This window comes from Oncorhynchus nerka, linkage group LG10 (genome assembly GCF_034236695.1).
Source record: "Oncorhynchus nerka isolate Pitt River linkage group LG10, Oner_Uvic_2.0, whole genome shotgun sequence".
In the NCBI taxonomy this organism is placed as follows: Eukaryota; Metazoa; Chordata; class Actinopteri; order Salmoniformes; family Salmonidae; genus Oncorhynchus; species Oncorhynchus nerka.
In genome coordinates this window covers 54,690,278-54,709,575 of record NC_088405.1, presented here as the reverse complement: position 1 = coordinate 54,709,575, position 19,298 = coordinate 54,690,278, and the positions used below count along the sequence as shown (strand labels likewise).

The window sequence follows — 19,298 nt, the reverse complement described above, 5'->3', positions numbered from 1 at the left end:
CACAGACACACACAGTCTCTCACAACCTTAATGCATCTGCACCGTAGCTGTAAATTAGGTAATTTTCTGTGGATTGGACCAGCCCTGAAAGCATAAGCCAAATGAGTAACCATGGAATGAACAAACTAATGTAACAGTAGGAAGTGCTTAATATAGATAAACTATGTGCCATTCTTTCTGACGCCTGCTTAATCCACCCAATCACAACTCAATATGTTCCTCTAATCCCTCCCACTCTCTCTGCCACATCAATCAATCTTGCCTTTAAAGGGACTGACCCAAATACACTCTTATTTGCACAGCTGCTCAGACTCAAAAATACACACAGCGACTCGCTCTACACTGCCACAAACACATACTGTACACTCATGCTTACACACACACAAACACATACTGTACACTCATGCTTACACACACACATACTGTACACTCATGCTTACACACACAAACACATACTGTACACTCATGCTTACACACATACACACACACACTCACACACACACACACACACACACGGAATAGTTCATGTAAAAATTGTGGGATGTTCTGTTTACACAATCTGCTTGGCCAGTGTGCTCTGGAAGAATTCAAACAAATACACTAGTGTGTATGTTATAGGGCCAGGAGATGTCCCTGAACATGTGGTCAGACCAGCAATAACAGGCCCTAGTTATTGGATTTAACCAGGCCCGGTTCTTTCAGTAGACAGATCACAAAATTGTATGGATTGTGTTGTAATTTCCCTTTACTGTCAGACTCAATTTCTCAAAATGATTTGATATATTTGATATATTTCATTGTTTCTTTTACTGAAAAAAAAATACTCTCCAACTCCTGCTGGAAGCAGATTACAATACTGCCACTTCACCATGACAAGGGGATTGAAGTCGAGATATTAAAAGGGATTATAATACTGTAGCAGTTCAATTTCCATGTGACCATGAATCATTTGTTGGATATGGTTTAGGCAGAATTAAATAAGGGTACATTGTCAAGCTTGTTATATCCTGGCAATTTGAAGTGATTTTGGAATTTCAATGAAACCTTCTTAGTAATCTGGTCACTTGAGCGGATTGTTAACTAAAACCTGTCTCCTTTTCATTCTTTCCAGGGCTGAAGGAGCTGGCCTGATTTGAGCTCATCATTAGGATTCAAGGAGCTAAGACGTTGAGACCGAGAGGAAGGGAAGTCGATCATCAGCACCATGGCGCCGGAGGGAGTGGCCGAGCTGCGTGATTGGCTGTTCCTCCTGATGCTCTGCCTGACTCTGTTGGCTGAGGTGCTGGAGGTTGCTGCAGCCACAGGGTACGAGGAGGAGGAAGACTTGGTGTGCCCCTCAGTGTGCCGATGTGATGAGGACTTCATCTACTGCAACGACCGTGGCCTGAGCTCTATCCCCCCTCTGCCCCCCTCTGCCACTGTGCTCTACCTTCAGAACAACCACATAGACAACGCCGGGCTTCCCACCTCCCTGGAGCGACACCTAACCGTCCGAGTGGTCTACCTGTACGATAACGAGCTGGATGACTTCCCCATGCACCTGCCCCCTTCCCTCCGGGAGCTGCACCTGCAGGACAACAACATCCGTACGCTTCCCCGCGCCACCCTGGCCCGCATGCCTCTACTGGAGAAGCTGCACCTGGACGACAACTCTGTCTCCACCGTCAGCATCGAAGACAAGGCCTTCGTTGACAACCCGCGGCTGCGTCTGCTCTTCCTGTCTCGTAACCACCTGTCCAGCATCCCCTCTGGGCTCCCGGCCTCCCTGGAGGAGCTGAGGTTGGACGACAACCGCATCTCCACCATCCCCACCCACGCCTTCCGCGGCCTCTCCTCCCTGCGACGCCTCGTCCTGGACGGAAACCTCCTGGCCAATCAGCGCATCGCAGACGACACCTTCTCCCGCCTCTCCAACCTGACGGAGCTTTCGCTGGTGCGTAACTCCCTCCTGACACCGCCACTCAACCTGCCCAGCGCCCACTTGCAACGTCTCTCCCTGCAGGACAATGCTCTGATCCACATGCCCCGTGGCTCCTTGGACGGCATGAGGAGGCTCCAAAGACTAGACCTGTCTGGCAACAACCTGACCACCCTGCCTCGGGGCCTGTTCAAAGACCTGGACAGCCTGGGACAACTGCTGGCGCGGGGGAATCCCTGGCACTGTGGCTGTAACCTGCGCTGGCTACATGACTGGCTGCACGCTAGGGGTAACTCCATCACGGTGAGGGGCCTCACCTGCCAGGCGCCCGAAAAGGTTAGAGACATGACCCTCAAGGACCTGACCAGCCAGATGGAGGAGTGTGAAGTCACAGGGGTAGTGCCTGCCGGAGCCGGGGCTGGAGCCACAGGCAGTGGGACCAGAGACAGAGTGGGTGGAGTAGGAGGAGTTGCCGCTAGCTCCACCACCCTTTCCCCTCCACAGGGCTCCCTCTTCACCCTGCGCTCCAAGCGGCCCGGCCTGGGGCTACCAGACTCTGGTCTAGACTACACCCTGGGTAGCAGTGGAGTGGGTAAGAGCCTGGCCCTGAATGTCAAGCCCCTGGCCCACGACAGCATTCGTGTCACCTGGAGCGTGGCCCAGCCCACCTCCTCCTTCAGACTCAGCTGGCTGCGGCTGGGCACCAGCGCTGCCATGGGCTCCATCACAGAGACCCTGGTGAGAGGAGACCGCAGAGAGTACCTGCTCACCTCCCTGCAACCCCGCTCCAGCTACATCATCTGCATGGTGCCCCTGGCGGCCAGCTCCGGGGGTAAAGGAGCCATGGCAGGCGGAGACACTGACTCAGATGAAGCTCCAGTGTGCGCTAAAGCTGAGACGTCAGACCCCGGTCAGCCAGATGTGGGCCAGGAGGACAACCAGGACCCGGAACACATGGCTACTCTGCCTCTGGCTGGGATCATTGGAGGAGCTACTGTCATCGTTTCTCTGGCCCTCATATTCGCCATCTTCTGCTGGTACGGGCATCGGGCCGGACGCCTGTCTTCTCGTGATCAATACAGCCGTGGCAGCTCCAGGAAGAGCAAGCACTACGATGACTACATTGAGTCAGGCACAAAGAAGGACACCACCATCCTGGAGATCCGAGGCCCAGGGTTCCAGATGACGCCCATGGTTACCCACCAGCCGCCCAAGCCCCTCCGGGAGGATTACATCATCCACACTATATTCCCCTCCAATGGCACCGGCCTCTACAAAGGTGCCCACCAAGTGTCCAATGCAGGGTATGGCACCAACCGTGGCTATAGAGAAAGAGGGATCCCAGATATAGACTACTGTTACACGTGATCGACCTGGCCCGTTCCACACTGTTCTAGATGTACTGTATGGATACTGTATTTTGTCCGCATGGGTTCTTCTGAAGAGCCACTTCGTGCCTTCCTCTTCTAGTCTCCCATTCCAACTAAGCCAGCGGTTCACTGCACTGACACTATTTGAATAATTGGCTGGCGGGCCTGCAGGAAACAGCTAGCTGGTACACAAGCAGCAGGAGCGAACGAACGGCCCATTCCAGGTGTTCACACGGACTGCTTCTTCACACACTTAGTAATGATCAGTGAATGTTTTCCCTCACTGCTCCCTCTCTCAGTGACACAAGTGAGAAGAATGTGCCCTCTGTGTTGAGACTGCAGGATATTGTCACTTACAGTACAGTTCCATTCCAGGTCTTACGTTTGGCAAGCCACACCAGGATAGAAGGTTCAAAAGTACTGAAAAGGGTCAGAGAGACAAACCTCTTAGATACGCATCACTTGCCCACTGGCCATATTTTGCCCTCTTGTCTCGTCCGTTTAAAATGCCTCAACTATCCTGTGGCGCCCAGTGTGTCCTATCAGTTACCTGAAGACAGGGCTCTGTAAAAGCTGTGAATAGTTCTTTCAAACAGCCCACATAACCGCTTGTCTTAAAGCAGACTAGTTGTGGCCTGGTCCAGTGGTTCCAACGGGCGAGGGTCTTGTCAGGGGTGAGGGTCTTGTCAGGGGCGAGGGTCTTCTCAGGGGCGAGGGTCTTGTCAGAGGCGAGGGTCTTGTCAGGGGCGAGGGTCTTGTCAGGGGCGAGGGTCCTTGATGATATCCCTGATGACTTTCGCAAGTTAACGGAACAATGCATTGAATTCAATTGCTTGTAGACACTTTACTTAGATAGACATCCACTGGACTGTGTTTGGAGAAGTCATTGTTCCCTGCGTGTTTCTTTGATCAGTCCCTCACTGCTACCCTTATTTATTGGTTTTGTTTTTGGGGATTTTGGGGGGCTCACACTGGACCTGGACTTTTGTGATTGGGAAGTTACTCCTTCTTTCTTTTTTTGAACAAGAAGAAGATACAAAACAACTCTTGAGGTCCAACTGATGGTTAACATTTTCTTGACTGCACCAGCTTGAATGTTTATGTACACCTTTTTAATGAAACTATCTGCAGCAAAAGAGACATTGTCCGATTACAATGCAGAAGTTGGTTAATAAGAGCCCCCCCAAGACTGACAAATCACTCCTTTGAGACATAAGAGTCCAACCTCCATTCTCCCTCTTGTGCCTGTGTACTTATCCAGTTACCTTAGAAGGTGGTGGTATTCGGGTGAGAAGGGGAGCCTCCCTCACTAGATGGCATTCTGTGTTGTTCCCCAGTGGGCCCGATTCCCAACAGGACAGAGGACTTCTGTGGAGCATCCTGTGGACAGACACAGCATTCATGTAAACGGGAAAATGAGTGTGTAAACAGTGAGATATATCAGGTAGATGATCAAAACCGTAACACTGTGGACCTGCACTGTGGGAGGGGGTGAGGGAGGTGGAGGATCTGAGGTGGAGGTGAGACGAACAGTGGGGTGAGTTCTATTTTACTTTTTGTGGGCACTAGTGATAGTCCACTTCTCCTTCCAAGTAGCACTACAAATGTAAATGAATCAGCACTTACAGCGACATAACAGGGAGGGAGGAGGGAAGAAAAATAGACCTTGAGAGACAGAGGAAAGGTGAGGGACAGATTCAGATGCAGAAGACGGCACAGAAATGATGCCTCTGGAACGACGGACTTCATCCGTGCATAAACCTATTTGTCATAGCCTGCTACTCTACATTGCTGTAATATTTTCCATTGCTTGTTAATCACTTTACGGTTTCCAAGGTGGAAACTAATCGTGCTTCCTTGGCTGTTCTGTCTGATAGGATTTCATAGTAGGCCGACTGTCAGACAATATGTCTGAAGAGTGTTCATTTTATTTTAAATACAAAATGTGAAACTGGAACAACCAACACTGTTGGTGGCAGGTTTATATTTTGGAAAATGTTGATAGAAATTAGAGCAATTTAATGTTATTCATTTTATGCTGTTAACATGACAATCACTCAGTTCCACTTTGAGATATCATCCACACCTGTCTCTACAGGAAAAAGTTCAATACTGAGCCTTTTAAAAAAAGTGTACAATTTTTTTGTGGTAGTGTCCCTGTTAAGTGTACACCTGCTTAGAGATCCATTCTTACAGAGGGGTCACAATTAAAGTATAAATCGATCACATTACAGCAACAACGTCGCCATTTCACCTCATGCAAGAGTACAAAGAACTGTAAAAATATTGTTTTCCTGATCTGAAAGTAGCCACACATTGGGTTATTAGTGAGGGGAAGAATCATATCACAGTTTACATACAGAAACCAGGCATATTTCACTGTTCATTCCTCGTCGCCTCTATTACTCCACCACTCTCCTATAAAAAACATTGCATTTCTTTGGTGTGCAAGTATTGTTCCTAGTTGAGCTTGCATGCCTAGATGTGTATGTTTGGGCAAAATTGAGAGAGAGAGAGAAAGTACCACTTCCATTTTAGCCGACACTTTTATACATTTTCATATTGGTCCCCTGTGGGAATCAAACCCACAACCATGGTGTTGCAAGCACCATGCTCTACCAACTGAGCTACACAGAACCTTAGTAGGTATGCAGATTGTGTGCATCGCCGTAAGAGCAGGCAGCACTTGCGGTCATTTTGTTTAGTTATTTTGACCATCTGCATATTTTACTGTTCCTGCTGACTGGACCAGCAGTTGGTGTGTGTGTGTGTGTGTGTGTACACTGTATGTGTGTGTGTGTGTACACTGTATGCGTGTGTGTGTGTACTGTATGTGTGTGTGTGTGTCAGATCGTGTGGCTCCTGAAGAATCAGAGGAGCAGTTGTTCCACCTGCAGCCCATTAACACAGACGTCTCCTCACCTTGTTTGCCGAGTCGGTGTTTCTGTCAAGAGAATATACTTCTGCTGTCGATGCTCAGACCGATGCGAACCGCACAATAACAGAGAGCGCAAACGGGGTCAGCTTGGGAGTCGTCACCCAGCACACTTTTTTAAAGCTTTCCGGGTGAAATGGTGCTCTCATCATGATCATCATTATCATCCTTTTATTGCACATTTAAATCCACATTCAGCGCGCCCTCTTCATGCCCCTTCCCTTCGTGGAGTGCCCATCACCCAACCCACACAGGAGGTGGATAGCCTTTGGTATGCTGAGTTGATCCAGGTTTCATGCGCCAACAAAACACAAGGGTCCGTGGTTTGATGGTTTAAGAATCCGAGCAAGGAATTATTTGACTGTTATCGGTAGTGTGCGTTCTGTTCTTTTCTTTTGGTCTGCCCTTCCATTATTTTCCCTGTGTACTTTTTGTAGGTTGCTGCTTTTGAAAACATCCTCCTTTGTTGGACTCTGTGTTATACTGAGGAACAATTAACTATTTTGTATAAAGATGTCTCTTTTCTATGTGAATAAAGGAGACGTGCAAAGCCTTGTGGAGTCCAGAGCCCGGTTTTTGTTTGTGTGTGTGTGTGTTTGTGTGTGTGTGTGTGTTCCTCATTAAAGTTGTCTACCTAACACAGTTGTTCTCAACAGAAGCCAAGCAGCTGTTAGCTGTGGTATAGATGTTTTGATTTCCACTGCTTCTGCCCCCTCATATCCCACAGGCAAATACAACACACACACACACACACAGCTGATAGACCCACAATGATTACCATTACTCATGGTCCTCCGTTCTTGATTTCCTCTGTTCAAACACACGCAGCTACTAGAACAGACGTTAACCTGTTCTCTCTGGCCTGTTTATGAGCATTTTTAAACTGTCTCATGCTACTGGACTCCCTAATACTGAAGGGACATTATCACAGCAATTCTGCTGACTATAAGAACGTGACAAACAAGGGAATCAAATCAAATGTAATTATGTAGCCCTTCGTACATCAGTGCTGTACAGAAACCCAGCCTAAAACCCCAAACAGCAAGCAATGCAGGTGTAGAAGCATGGTGGCTAGGAAAAACTCCCTAGAAAGGCCAAAACCTAGAGAGGAACCAGGCTATGAGGGGTGGCCAGTCCTCTTCTGGCTCTGCCGGGTGGAGATTATAACAGAACATGGCCAAGATGTTCAAATGTTCATAAATGACCAGCATGGTCAAATAATAATAATCACAGTAGTTGTCGAGGGTGCAGCAAGTCAGCACCTCAGGAGTAAATGTCAGTTGGCTTTTCATAGCCGATCATTAAGAGTATCCCTACCACTCCTGCTGTCTCTAGAGAGTTGAAAACAGCAGGTCTGGGACAGGTAGCACGTCCGGTGAACAGGTCAAGATTCCATAGCCGCAGGCAGAACAGTTGAATTAGTCTGCTGGGACAAGCTGCTAAGAACAGTAGGCACCTTCCAAGGAACTAATTTAGCTCAGAAAATAAATGCCTCTTTCCTCTCGGTTCTGTGCTTAGCTGTCCGAAGGAGGAAGTAACCATTTTGTATTTTATCATCTCAGGCAGAGATGTACGCTGGCATATACTGTATGCATTCCTGTAGATTTAGTCCATTTTGATGAACACACTTGACTGGAAAGGAAGGAAACAGACGTGTTGGCCCGGGGAAACAATCATTTGTCCCCCATCCTCTAGAGGACAGACTAAGTGCTCCAGGGCTCTTGTCTTTCATAGGATTACTAGGATACCATGTTAAATAGAAACATGTCACAAGGTTGGAGGGGGGGGTGAGACGGGCGAGCACAATGTCACTGTATTTACGATCTTTATTGGGAGTGACACAAACAGCCCCCCCCACACCACCAATCCCCCCTGTATTGATTATCTGAGAGAGGTGAGGTCAGCAGGCATGAGTCGGAGTTTCTTTCCCTCGTGTCTCTCACACTCCATTTGTCTCTGTCTCTTTCTATACCCCACCACCCTAATCCACTGCCTCTGCTTCATCCGTCCATCCATCCGTGATTCCCCTCCTCTTTCCCTCTCTTGCTCTGCGTGGAACTTCTCTGTCCGTGTGTCCTTCATTTGACATACATAAATCAATCAGTCAATCCAATTTCATTCTGCTCAAAGCCCAATGGACTCGACTTCGAGCCATAGCCCTGGAAAAGTAACGGAACCCGCCGACTAATTACATTCCAAATCATATTACGATAGTCATTGTGGATTGAATTAAAATGTGTAATTCTGTTTGATTCTTAGATACAATGCAGCCAATTAGGTGTAAAGAAGTCCAGTTAGGAGAAATGAAGCGCAGGCACAAGTTCTCAACCGCATCAAATGTGATTGTCATAATAAGCATGCAAACAGCTCTGTCTTTGTCTCTATTGTGGGTTAAGGCCACCCGGCACAAGCAGGCAGTCTCTGCATGGGGACTGACTCATTGGGAAGCAACTGTTGTTGCCTGCTCTGACTGCACACTGATTTAGACAGCTCATTGCTACTGCCTAAGAACACACACACACACACACCTTGTTGTACCTCGTTCATGTGTCTTGGGCCCATGTGGATGCTCAACACCACACTGATTTAGTGCCAGCCCCTCTCTCCCCACTCCAGGAACCTCATTCATTACACAAGCCAGTGCCTTAATCCTCATGCTTTCCTTCGCGGGACAGGGCTGTCGGTTGATCGATACAACCGGAATAAATCAATCGATGCCTCCGCCACACAAACTGCCCCCCCACCCCTGTCCTCTACCCACAACCTACCATGTTGTTGTTCCTCTCCCCAGCTCTCAGGCTGACCTCCCCTCTACCCCTTTGTCATTAGTCTTTAGAGTCCCTCCCCCTACCCTGAAAGCGCCACCCTTTCAAAATCCTCTATTCACCCTCCGTCCTCCTCTCTCAGTGATTCATGTGTTTGCTTCATGTCATTAGATAGCACCACATCAAATGCCATGTAATTTCACAATTGCTGTTGTGTTTTTCTAACACATACTGTGTCTCTGTCTAAAACGAGGTATACATATCACATATCTTTCCTCCCATACTTACCCCTTCTTAGGGTGTTGCCCTCTTCTCTTCTGGCTCTGCCTCTCTCATTTTTCTCTCATTGCTGTCACCTCTTCTGCAGGCAATCTAGCTGTGCAGTGAGCTGTGAAAGACTCTCCCTCACTCTCCATCACTCACAAACACACGCACATCAATATGCGCACGTGCGAACACATACAGGAATATGTATTATATATATATATAGACACACTTTTATGCTGACACTCACACGCGTACAGTATGCTCTACAAATTCATCGACTATCGCATACAAATATTGTGATTCAAAAGGTGACTGAATAAGGTTTATGGGAAAACATTTTGAAACTAAACGTTACCTCCCTGCAAGTGCAGTTCTGAAGGTTGATTCAGCAGTATTTGGGGCATCGAAGTGATGGGACATATGACATTTTGATGAATATGCAGTGAGTTTGTATTTTTTTAACAATGTTCATCTCATGCAGAGCCAAACCCAATACCCTGTCTGTATTCTTCATCTCTGCAGTTCTGTTATTGCCATTGTCATTTATTTTTTCTGACAAGCTATTCAGTGGGTTTTTGAAAGTGCTTGGAATGACACAACAATACATTTAGGATGGGATCATTTAGACTGACGTATAGCAGCATTAGACAGCCTCGTTCATGGTTTATGTCCCCCTCGCTTTAACTTCGCACAGACACACACACCTCTTTTGGCCATCATTAATTAATTCAGCAAGGCAGTGTGTATGCTGAGCTCTTGCTGCCATCTGCTGACATACAGGGGTAACTGCAACTCAGCAGCAAGGCATTGCAAAGGATCAAAGATCCTTGATCAGGACCAGCCTGGTCTCAGACTAGACATACCATAGTAAATGGAAATCTGAGACACTTAAATTAGTATGATATGTTACGTTTGGTATAGTTACATAAGACAGAAGGTTACTTCGGTTGGTTGGGGTGGATAGGTGGGTGTATAACACAAACGTCTAGCAACCCAAAGGTTGCGTGTTGGAATCTCACCATGCACAATTTTTTGCATTATAGCTAATTAGCAACTACTTACTACTTTTTAGATACTTTGCAACTTAGCACGATAGCTAGCCTTACCCCTAACCCTATCTAATGTTAGCCACCTAGCTAACATTAACAACAACACATTGGAATTCATAACACATCATACGTTTAGCAAATTCATAGAACATTGTATGATTGCAATTTTTTAAATAAGAACATATCATACGAATTATAATTCATAACATATCATACAAAAATGGATGATGGACATCCACAAATCAATAAATACCATACAAAATGTGACATACCATACTAATTAAAGTGCATCGTCTAGTCCCGAGTCCAGGTTGCAGCCCAGCAACAGGTGCTGTATAAAATCAGCCATGTTGCTCCACTGAACATTGATAGCAAGCATATAAATTAAGGTATTATGATCAGATGATAACCTCCCAAAACATACACATTCAAAACATTTAGTGAAATAAGACATAGCAACATTATTTTAAAATGTGCTCATCAGCATTTTGTCCCGAAACTCCTGGAGAGGAGTCTGATTCAAGCAGAATAGGTTCCACGTAAGGAGCCACTGCCTATAGTATTGATTGGCTCAGGTGAAATTAAAGGCCTGTGTTGCCAGTAAGCAGTATGAGAAATGCTGCAGCTCAATCAGGCAGCGCTGGTGCTGCAGTGGTCTCCTATAAGGGTAATCACAATAATATGGAAGAGGACTCAGGATATGACCATTACAGGGTTAAGTTTAGTAACGGGAAGAGCACCTTAATAAAACCCTTACAAGCTGGCTAGACCCCTCGGGTGCGTGCGCAACCGTGCCCATGTTGATTTTGTCCACCCACGCCAGAAGCGATCAGAACACCCAGGTTGAAATATCAAAGCCAACTGACCCAACTATATGAATTTGGGTACAGGTCGAAAAGCATTAAACATTTATGGCTATGCAGACGCTTGTTTATGCGCTAGAAGTGTGGGTGCAATGATTGAATAACATTTATGCGTACAATTCATTTGCAAAGCTCGTGCACGCGACCCAAGCAGTGTGGTCAGCATGTTACATTAAATATTGATGTAGGCTACTTGTTTACCTATTATGTCTATGTGACACCAAAAATACAAAATCCTTACCCCTTGGAGTTCAAGTTGAATACACTGAGTTCCATGTCACTGTGGATTTCATATCTAGTGTAAATAGGATATACTGTACACCCATCAGAAATATTGAAGATAGTATGATAATATTAATAGATTTGTAATAATGCTATTCTAAGTATACATTCAGATTAATTAATGAAATTTAACAACTTTAATGTTTTATAACACTAGAATATTTATAGCACTATTCTAAAATAGTTTATCGGTACCACAATATTCTCATGTTCATTGCTATTAATGAATGTATTTAGTTACATCAATAGGAAAGGAATCAAATATTAATGTCACATGAGCCAAATACAACAAGTGTAGATGTTACCGTGACATGCTTATTTTACAAGCCCTTGGCCAACAACGCAGAGTTTTTCAAAAAGTAAGAAAAGAATTGCCTCTTTAAAAAAAAGTAACTCAAAATAACAATAACGAGGCTATATACAGGGGATAGCAGTACCGAGTCAATGTGCGTGGGTACAGGTTAGTCCAGGTAATATGTACATGTAGGTAGGAGTAAAATGACTATGCATACGTAATAAACAGCTAGTAGCAGCAGCGTAAAAAAAAAGGGGTTCAATGCAAATAGGGTAGCCATTTGATTAACTGTTTAGCTTGGGGGTAGAAGCTGTTAAGGAGCCTTTTGGACATAGACCTGGCGCGCCGGTACCGCTTGTCGTGCGGTAGCAGGAAGAATAGTCTATGGCTGAAGAATTTGAACATTTTTAGGGCCGTACACTGACACCGCCTGGTATGGTGGTTGTGGATGGCAGGAAGCTTATGCACAACCTTTTGTAGTGCCTTGGTGTCGGATGCCGAGCAGTTGCCATACCAAGCAGTGATGCAACAAGTCAGGATGCTCGATGGTGCAGCAGTAGAACTTATTTGAGGATCTGAGGACCCATGCCAAATCAGTCCGAGGGGGAATAGGCGTTGCCGTGCACTCTTCAAATCAAATTGTATTTGTCACATGCGCCGAATACAACACCGTGAAATGCTTATTTACAAGCCCTTAACCAACAATGCAGTTAAGAAAAATGACTAAATATGGTAAAAAAATTAAAGAGCAACAATAATTAGGCTATATACAGGGGGTACCGGTACCGAGTGAATGTGCAGGTACAGGTTAGTCGAGGTAATATGTACATGTAGGTAGGGGTAAAGTGACTATGCATAGATTATAAACAGCGAGTAGCAGGAGCGTAAAAAAAAAGGGGGGGGGGGGGGTCAATGCAAATAGTCCTGGTAGCCATTTGATTAGCTGTTCAGCAGTCTTATGGCTTGGGAGTAGAAGCTGTTAAGAAGTCTTTTGGACTTCAACTTGGTGCTCTGGTACCGCTTGCCGTGCGGTAGCAAAGATGACAGTCTATGACTAGGGTGGTTGGAGTCTTTGGCAATTTTTAGAGCCTTCCTCTGACACCGCCTGGTATGGAGGTCCTGGATGGCAGGAAGCTTGGCCCCAGTGATGTACTGGGCTGTATGCACTACCCTCTGTAGCGACTTGTGATCGGAGGCCGAGCAGTTGCCATACCAGGTGGTGATGCAACTGGTCAGGATGCTCTCGATGGTGCAGCTGTATAACTTTTTGAAGATTTGAGGACCCATGCCAAATCTTTTCGGTCTCCTGAGTGGGAATAGGCGTGGTTGTGCCCTCTTCACGACTGTTTTGTTGTGCTTGGACCATTTTAGTTTGTTGGTGATGTGGACACCAAGGAACTTGAAGCTCTCAACTCTACTACAGCCCCGTCGATGAGAATGGGGGTGGTGCTCGGCCCTCCTTTTCCTGTATTCCACGATCATCTCCTGTGTCTTGATTACGTTGAGGGAGAGGTTGTTGTCCTGGCACCACACTGCCAGGTCACGGCCCTCCTCCCTATAAGCTGTCTCATCGTTGTCGGTGATCAGACAGACCACCGTTGTGTCGTCGGAAAACGTAATGACAGTGTTGATGTTCCTTTTGTCCAGGTGGGAAAGGGCAGTTTTGAGTGCAATAGAGATTGTGCCATCTGTGGATCTGTTGGGAGAGTGTGCAAATTGAAGTGGGTCTAGGGTTTATGTGATGATGGTGTTGTGAGCCATGACCACCCTTTCAAAGCGCTTTGTGGCTACAGATGTGAGAGCTACGGGTCGGTAGTCATTTAGGCAGGTTACCACCACGGTCTTGGTGTGTTTGGAACATGATAGTTTGTTTGTGATGTGGACACAAAGGAACTTGAAGCTCTCGACCCGTTCCACTACAGCCCCGTCAATGTGAATGTGGGTGTCTGCCCCTCCTTCTCCTGTAATCCACGATCGTTGAGGGAGAGGTTGTCCTGGCACCACACTGCCAGGTCTCTGACCTCCTCCCTATAGGCTGTCTCATCGTTGTCTGTGATCAAGCCTACCAACGTTGTGTTGTCTGCAAACGTAATGATGGCGTTGGAGTCATGCTTGGCCACGCAGTCGTGGGTGACCAGGGAGTACTGGAGGGGACTAAGCATGCACCGCTGAAGGGCCCCCGTGTTGAGGATCAGCGTGGCATATGTTGTTGCCTACCTACCCTTACCACCTGGGGACGGCCTGTCAAGAAGTCCAGGATCCAGTTGCAGAGGGAGGTGTTTAGTCCCAGGGTCCTTAGCTTAGTGATGAGCTTTGAGGGCACTATTGTGTTGAACGCTGAGCTGTAGTCAACGAACAGCATTCTCACGTAGTTGTTCCTTTTGTCCAGGTGGGAAAGGGCAATGCGGTGTGCAATAGAGATGGCTTCATTGTGAATTGTAATGGGTCTAGGGTTTCTGGGATGATGGTGTTGATGTGAGCCATGACCAGCCTTCATGGCTACAAATATGTGTGCTACGGGGCGATAGTCATTTAGCCAGGTTACCTTGTTGTTGGGCACTGGGACTATGGTGGTCTGCTTGAAACATTGAAAATGTTGAAACTGTCAGTGAAGACACTTCAAATCACATTTTATTGGTCACATACAGGTTTAGCAGATGTTATTGTGGGTTTAGCGAAATGCTTGTGTTTTCTAACTCCGACTGTGCAGTAATATCTAACAAGTAATATCTAACAATTTCACAACATATACCCAATACACACAAATCTAAGTAATGGAATGGAATTAAGTATATATAAATATATGGATGAGCAATGTCAGAGCGGCATAGACAAAGATACAGTAGAATAGAATACAGTATATACATATGAGATGAGTAACACAAAATATGTAAACATTATTAAAGTGACCAGTGATTTCAAGTCTATGTATATAGGCAGCAGCCTCTAATGTGCTAGGGATGGCTATTTAACAGTCTGATGGCCTTGAGATAGAAGCTGTTTTTTGTCTCTCTGTCCCAGCTTTGATGCACCTTTACTGACCTCGCCTTCTGGATGATAGCAGGGTGAATGGGCAGTGGCTTGAGTGGTTGCTGTCCTTGATGATCTTTCTGGACATCCTGTAACATCGGGTGCTGTAGGTGTCCTGGAGGGCAGGTAGTTTGTCCCCGGTGATGCGTTGTGTAGACCGCACCACCCTCTGGAGAGCCCTGTGGTTGCGGGTGGTGCAGTTGCCGTATCAGGCGGTGATACAGCTCGACAGGACGCTCTCAATTGTGCATCTGTAAAGGTTTGTGAGGGTTTTAGTTGCCAAGCCACATTTCTTCAGCCTCCTGAGGTTGCTGTTGCGCCTTCTTCACCACACACCTGTCTGCGTGGACCATTTCAGTTGGTGAGTGATGTGTACGCCAAGGAACTTTAAGTTGTCCACCTTCTCCACTGCAGTCCCGTCGATGTGGATAGGGGAGTGCTCCAGCAGCTTTTTCCTGAAGTCCATGATCATCTCCTTTGTTTTGTTGATGTTGAGAGAGAGGTTATTTTCCTGGCACCACACTCCCAGAGCCCTCACCTCCTCCCTGTAGGCCGTCTCGTCATTGTTGGTAATCAAGCCTACTACTGTGGTGTCGTCTGCAAACTTGATGATTAATTTGGAGGCCTGCGTGGCCACGTAATCATGGGTGAACAGGGAGTACAGGAGGGGGCTGAGCATGCACCCTTGTGGGGCCCCAGTGTTTAGTATCAGAGAAGTGGAGGTGTTGTTTCCTACCGTCACCACCTGGGTCCAGGACCCAGTTGCACAGGGCAGGGTTCAGACCCAAGGACTCGAGCTTAATGAGGAGTTGAGGGTACTATGGTGTTAAATGCTGAGATGTAGTCAATGAACAGCATTCTTACATAGGTATTCCTCTTGTCCAGATGGGATAGAGCAGGGTGCAGTGTGATGGCGATTGTATCGTCTGTGGATCTGTTGGGGCGGTAAGCAAATTTAAGTAGGTCTAGGGAGACAGGTAAGGTAGAGGTGATATGATCCTTGACTAGTCTCTCAAAGCACTTCATGATGACAGGAGTGCTATGGGGCAATAGTCATTTAGTTCAGTTACCTTTGCTTTCTTGGGTATAGGAACAATGGTGGCCACCTTGAAGCATGTGGGGACAGCAGGAGAAATTGAATATGTTCGTAAACACACCAGACATCTGGTCTTCGCATGCTCTGAGGATGTGGCTAGGGATGCCGTCTGGGCCGGCAGCCTTGCGAGGGTTAACACGCTTAAATGTCTTACTCACGTAAGCCATGGAGGAGAACCCACAGTCCTTGGTAGCGGGCCGTGTCGGTGGCGCTGTGTTGTCCTCAAAGCGGGCAAAGAAAGTGTTTAGCTTGTCCGGAAGCAAGACGTCGGTGTCCGGGACATGGCTGTTTTTTCTTTTGTAGTCCATGATTGTCTGTAGACCCTGCCACATACTTCTGAGCCGTGTCTGAGCTGTTGAATTGCGACTCCACTTTGTCTCTATACTAACATTTTGCCTGTTTGATTGCCTTGCGGAGGGAATAACTGTTTGTACTCTGCCATATTCCCAGTCACCTTGCCATGGTAAAATGCGGTGGTTCGTGCTTTCAGTTTGCACGAATGCTGCTATCTATCCACGGTTTTTGGTTAGGGTAGGTTTTAATAGTCACAGTGGGTACAACATCTCCTATACATTTCCTGATAAACTCAGTCCCCGTATCAGTATATTCGACAGTATTATTATCAGAGGCTACCCGGAACATATCCCAGTCCTCGTTATCAAAATAATCTTGAAGTGTGGATTCCGATTGGTCAGACCAGCGTGGAATAGTACTTAGCACGGGTACTTCCTGTTTGACTTTCTGCCTATAGGAAGGGCGGAGCAAAATGGAGTTGTGGACAGATTTCCAGAAAGGAGGGTGGGGGAGGAGCGTGAGTACTACAGTCAATGTGTTGATAGAACTTCGGCAGACTTTTTCTCAAATGTGCTTTGTTAAAATCCCCAGCTACAATAAATGCCGCCTCAGGATATGTGGTTTCAGTGAAGTTCTTTAAGGGCCGTTGTATATCCCCCCTCAAGCCGATACCACACGGCTGTGACTAACCGAAGAGAATTCTCTTGGGAGATAATATGGTCAGCATAAGATTGTGTGGTATTCTAGGTTGGGTGAACAAAAGGACTTGAGTTCCTGCATGCTATCACAATAACACCATGAGTCATTAACCATGAAACATACACGCCCACCCTTCTATTTATTTCTGTTTGCGAGATGAACTGAGAACCCAACTGGCTGGTCGGACTCAGATAGTATATCCCGAAAGAGCCATGTTTCCATGAAACAGAGACTGAACATTGGCGAGTATTATACTTGGAAGCGGTGGGTAGTGTGCACGCCTCTAAGTCGGACTAGAAATCCCCTCCAAGTACCTCTCCTCCACAGGCAGTGTTTTGAGTAGGCTTCTGGAATCAGTTCAATTACCCTGGGGGTTGCAAACAAAGGATCCGATTCTAGAAAGTCGTATTCCTGGTCGTGCTGGTGAGTTACCGCCGCTCTGATATCAAATAGTTCTTCCCAGCTGTACGTAATAACGCACAAAAAAAATCTGGACTAATAATGTAAGAAATAATACATAAAAACAAGTTTCCTAAGAGCTATATGCACGGCTATATGCACGGCAGCCCTATGTCAGCACCATTTTCAGTCAACATGTCTCATGTTGACTGTTCCCTTGCCAGTTGGTCAGCGCAAGTTCTAGGTACTCATCCTGGATATCCATCTGGCCCTGCAGCCTTGTGAATGTTGACCTGTTTATAGGTATTATTAACATCGGCTACAGAGTGTGAGATAATACAGTCGTCCAGATCAGGTGGTGCCCTTATGCATGGTTCGTCAGAGGGCATAGCAGGATTTCTTATAAGCGTCCGGATTAGAGTCCCACTCCTTGAAAGTGGCAGCTCTAGCCTTTAGCTCAGTGCAGATGTTGCCTGTAATCCTTGGCTTCTGGTTGGGATATGTACATATGGTCACTGTGGGGATGACGTCGTCGATGCACTTATTGAGGAAGCAGGTGACTGATGTGATATACTCCTCAATGCCATCGGAAGAATCCCAGAACATATTCCCAGTGGTGGGAAACGTAACAAATTGTGATACTTAAGTAAAAGTATAGATCCCATAATTAATAGAAAGTCACCCAGTAAAATACTACTTGAGTAAAAGTCTAAGTATTTGGTTCTAAATATACTTATTATCAAATGTAAAAGTATAAATCACTTCAAATTCCTTATGTTAAGCAAACCAGATGACACCATTTATTGTTTTTAAAATTTACGGATAGCGAGGGGCACACCCAAACATAGACAAATTATGCATTTGTGTTTATTGAGCCCAGCAGATCAGTGGCTGACCACGTGTTCACTTGATAAGTGCATGCATTTTACAATTATCCTGTCCTGTTAAGCATTCAAAATGTAACGAGTACTTTGGGTGTCAAGGAAAATGTATGAAGTAAAAAGTACATTATTTTCAAGGAATGTAGTGAAGTAAAATTAAAAGTGGTCAAAAAATTAAAGTACAGATACCCCAAAAAACGACATAAGTAGTACTTGAAATGATTTACTTTACACCACTGCATATTCCAATCTGTGCTAGCAAAACAGTCCTGTAGTCTGACCACTTCCGTATTGAGCGAGACACTGGTACTTCCTGCTTTAGATTGTCCTTGTAAACAGGAGTCAGGATAGAATTCTGGTCAGATTTGCCTCTGTGTGTGAAGTAAAGGTGGTCTAGAGTTTTTTTCCTCTGGTTGCACGTGACATGCTCGTAGAAATTAGATAAAACGAATTGAAGTTTTCCTGCATCACATGTACATGCCATTCTTTATTTTATACTCAGGGCTTTCTAAGAGATTTGGCTCTAAATTATTTTATCCATTTGTCATATCAGGACAACTGACAACATATCACACTCAACTGATGATTGATAAGAACAACCAGTGTTTAGCAATACGTTTAGATATAATTATCTAGAAATGATAGGATATTAACCCGTTTAGGGAACATTAAAAAACACCAGAAAGCAAACGTGTGCCCTGCCCTATTTCACCTCCCTCCTATCCGGCACAACTAGTGAAGAGGTTCTAGATCCCTAAATAAAATATCAATAGAAAACATCTAGTAAACAGTCGTTAATGTGATTTTTCTATTGTTATTATTTGTTTACTTTAGTTTATTTTAGTAAATACTTTAACACTTGTGCACAATTGGCCCAGCGTCATCCGGGTTTGCCGGGGTAAGCAGTCATTGTAAATAAAAATGAGTTCTTAACTGACTTGCCTGGTTAAATAAAAATAAAAACCTACAGAGCCTTCTAGAACAAGGTAACTTGACGCTTGTTTTACTCGTCGCACTCAACGCGAACTAGCCTCTGGTTTGCTGAGATTTCCTCGATGCACTCAACTAAACCAATCACACATCGTAACGCAATATTCCAGAAACAATGGGAAAGCAATAGCGTTACAATGCATACCAGAGTGATCATAAGGTTAG

General features: G+C 45.8%; 1 protein-coding gene across 1 annotated transcript in view; it reads left to right on the top strand.

The window, feature by feature from the left end:
- Window positions 1–4,247, top strand: part of LOC115135608 (leucine-rich repeat transmembrane protein FLRT1-like) — a 30,754-nt gene extending 26,507 nt beyond the window's left edge. The window contains exon 3 of the mRNA XM_065023578.1: window positions 1,112–4,247. Within this exon, the coding sequence (XP_064879650.1) occupies window positions 1,205–3,286 (2,082 nt within the window). The 5' untranslated portion in view covers window positions 1,112–1,204 and the 3' untranslated portion in view covers window positions 3,287–4,247. The remainder of the gene's footprint in view (window positions 1–1,111) is intronic.
- The last annotated feature ends 15,051 nt before the right edge of the window (window positions 4,248–19,298 follow it).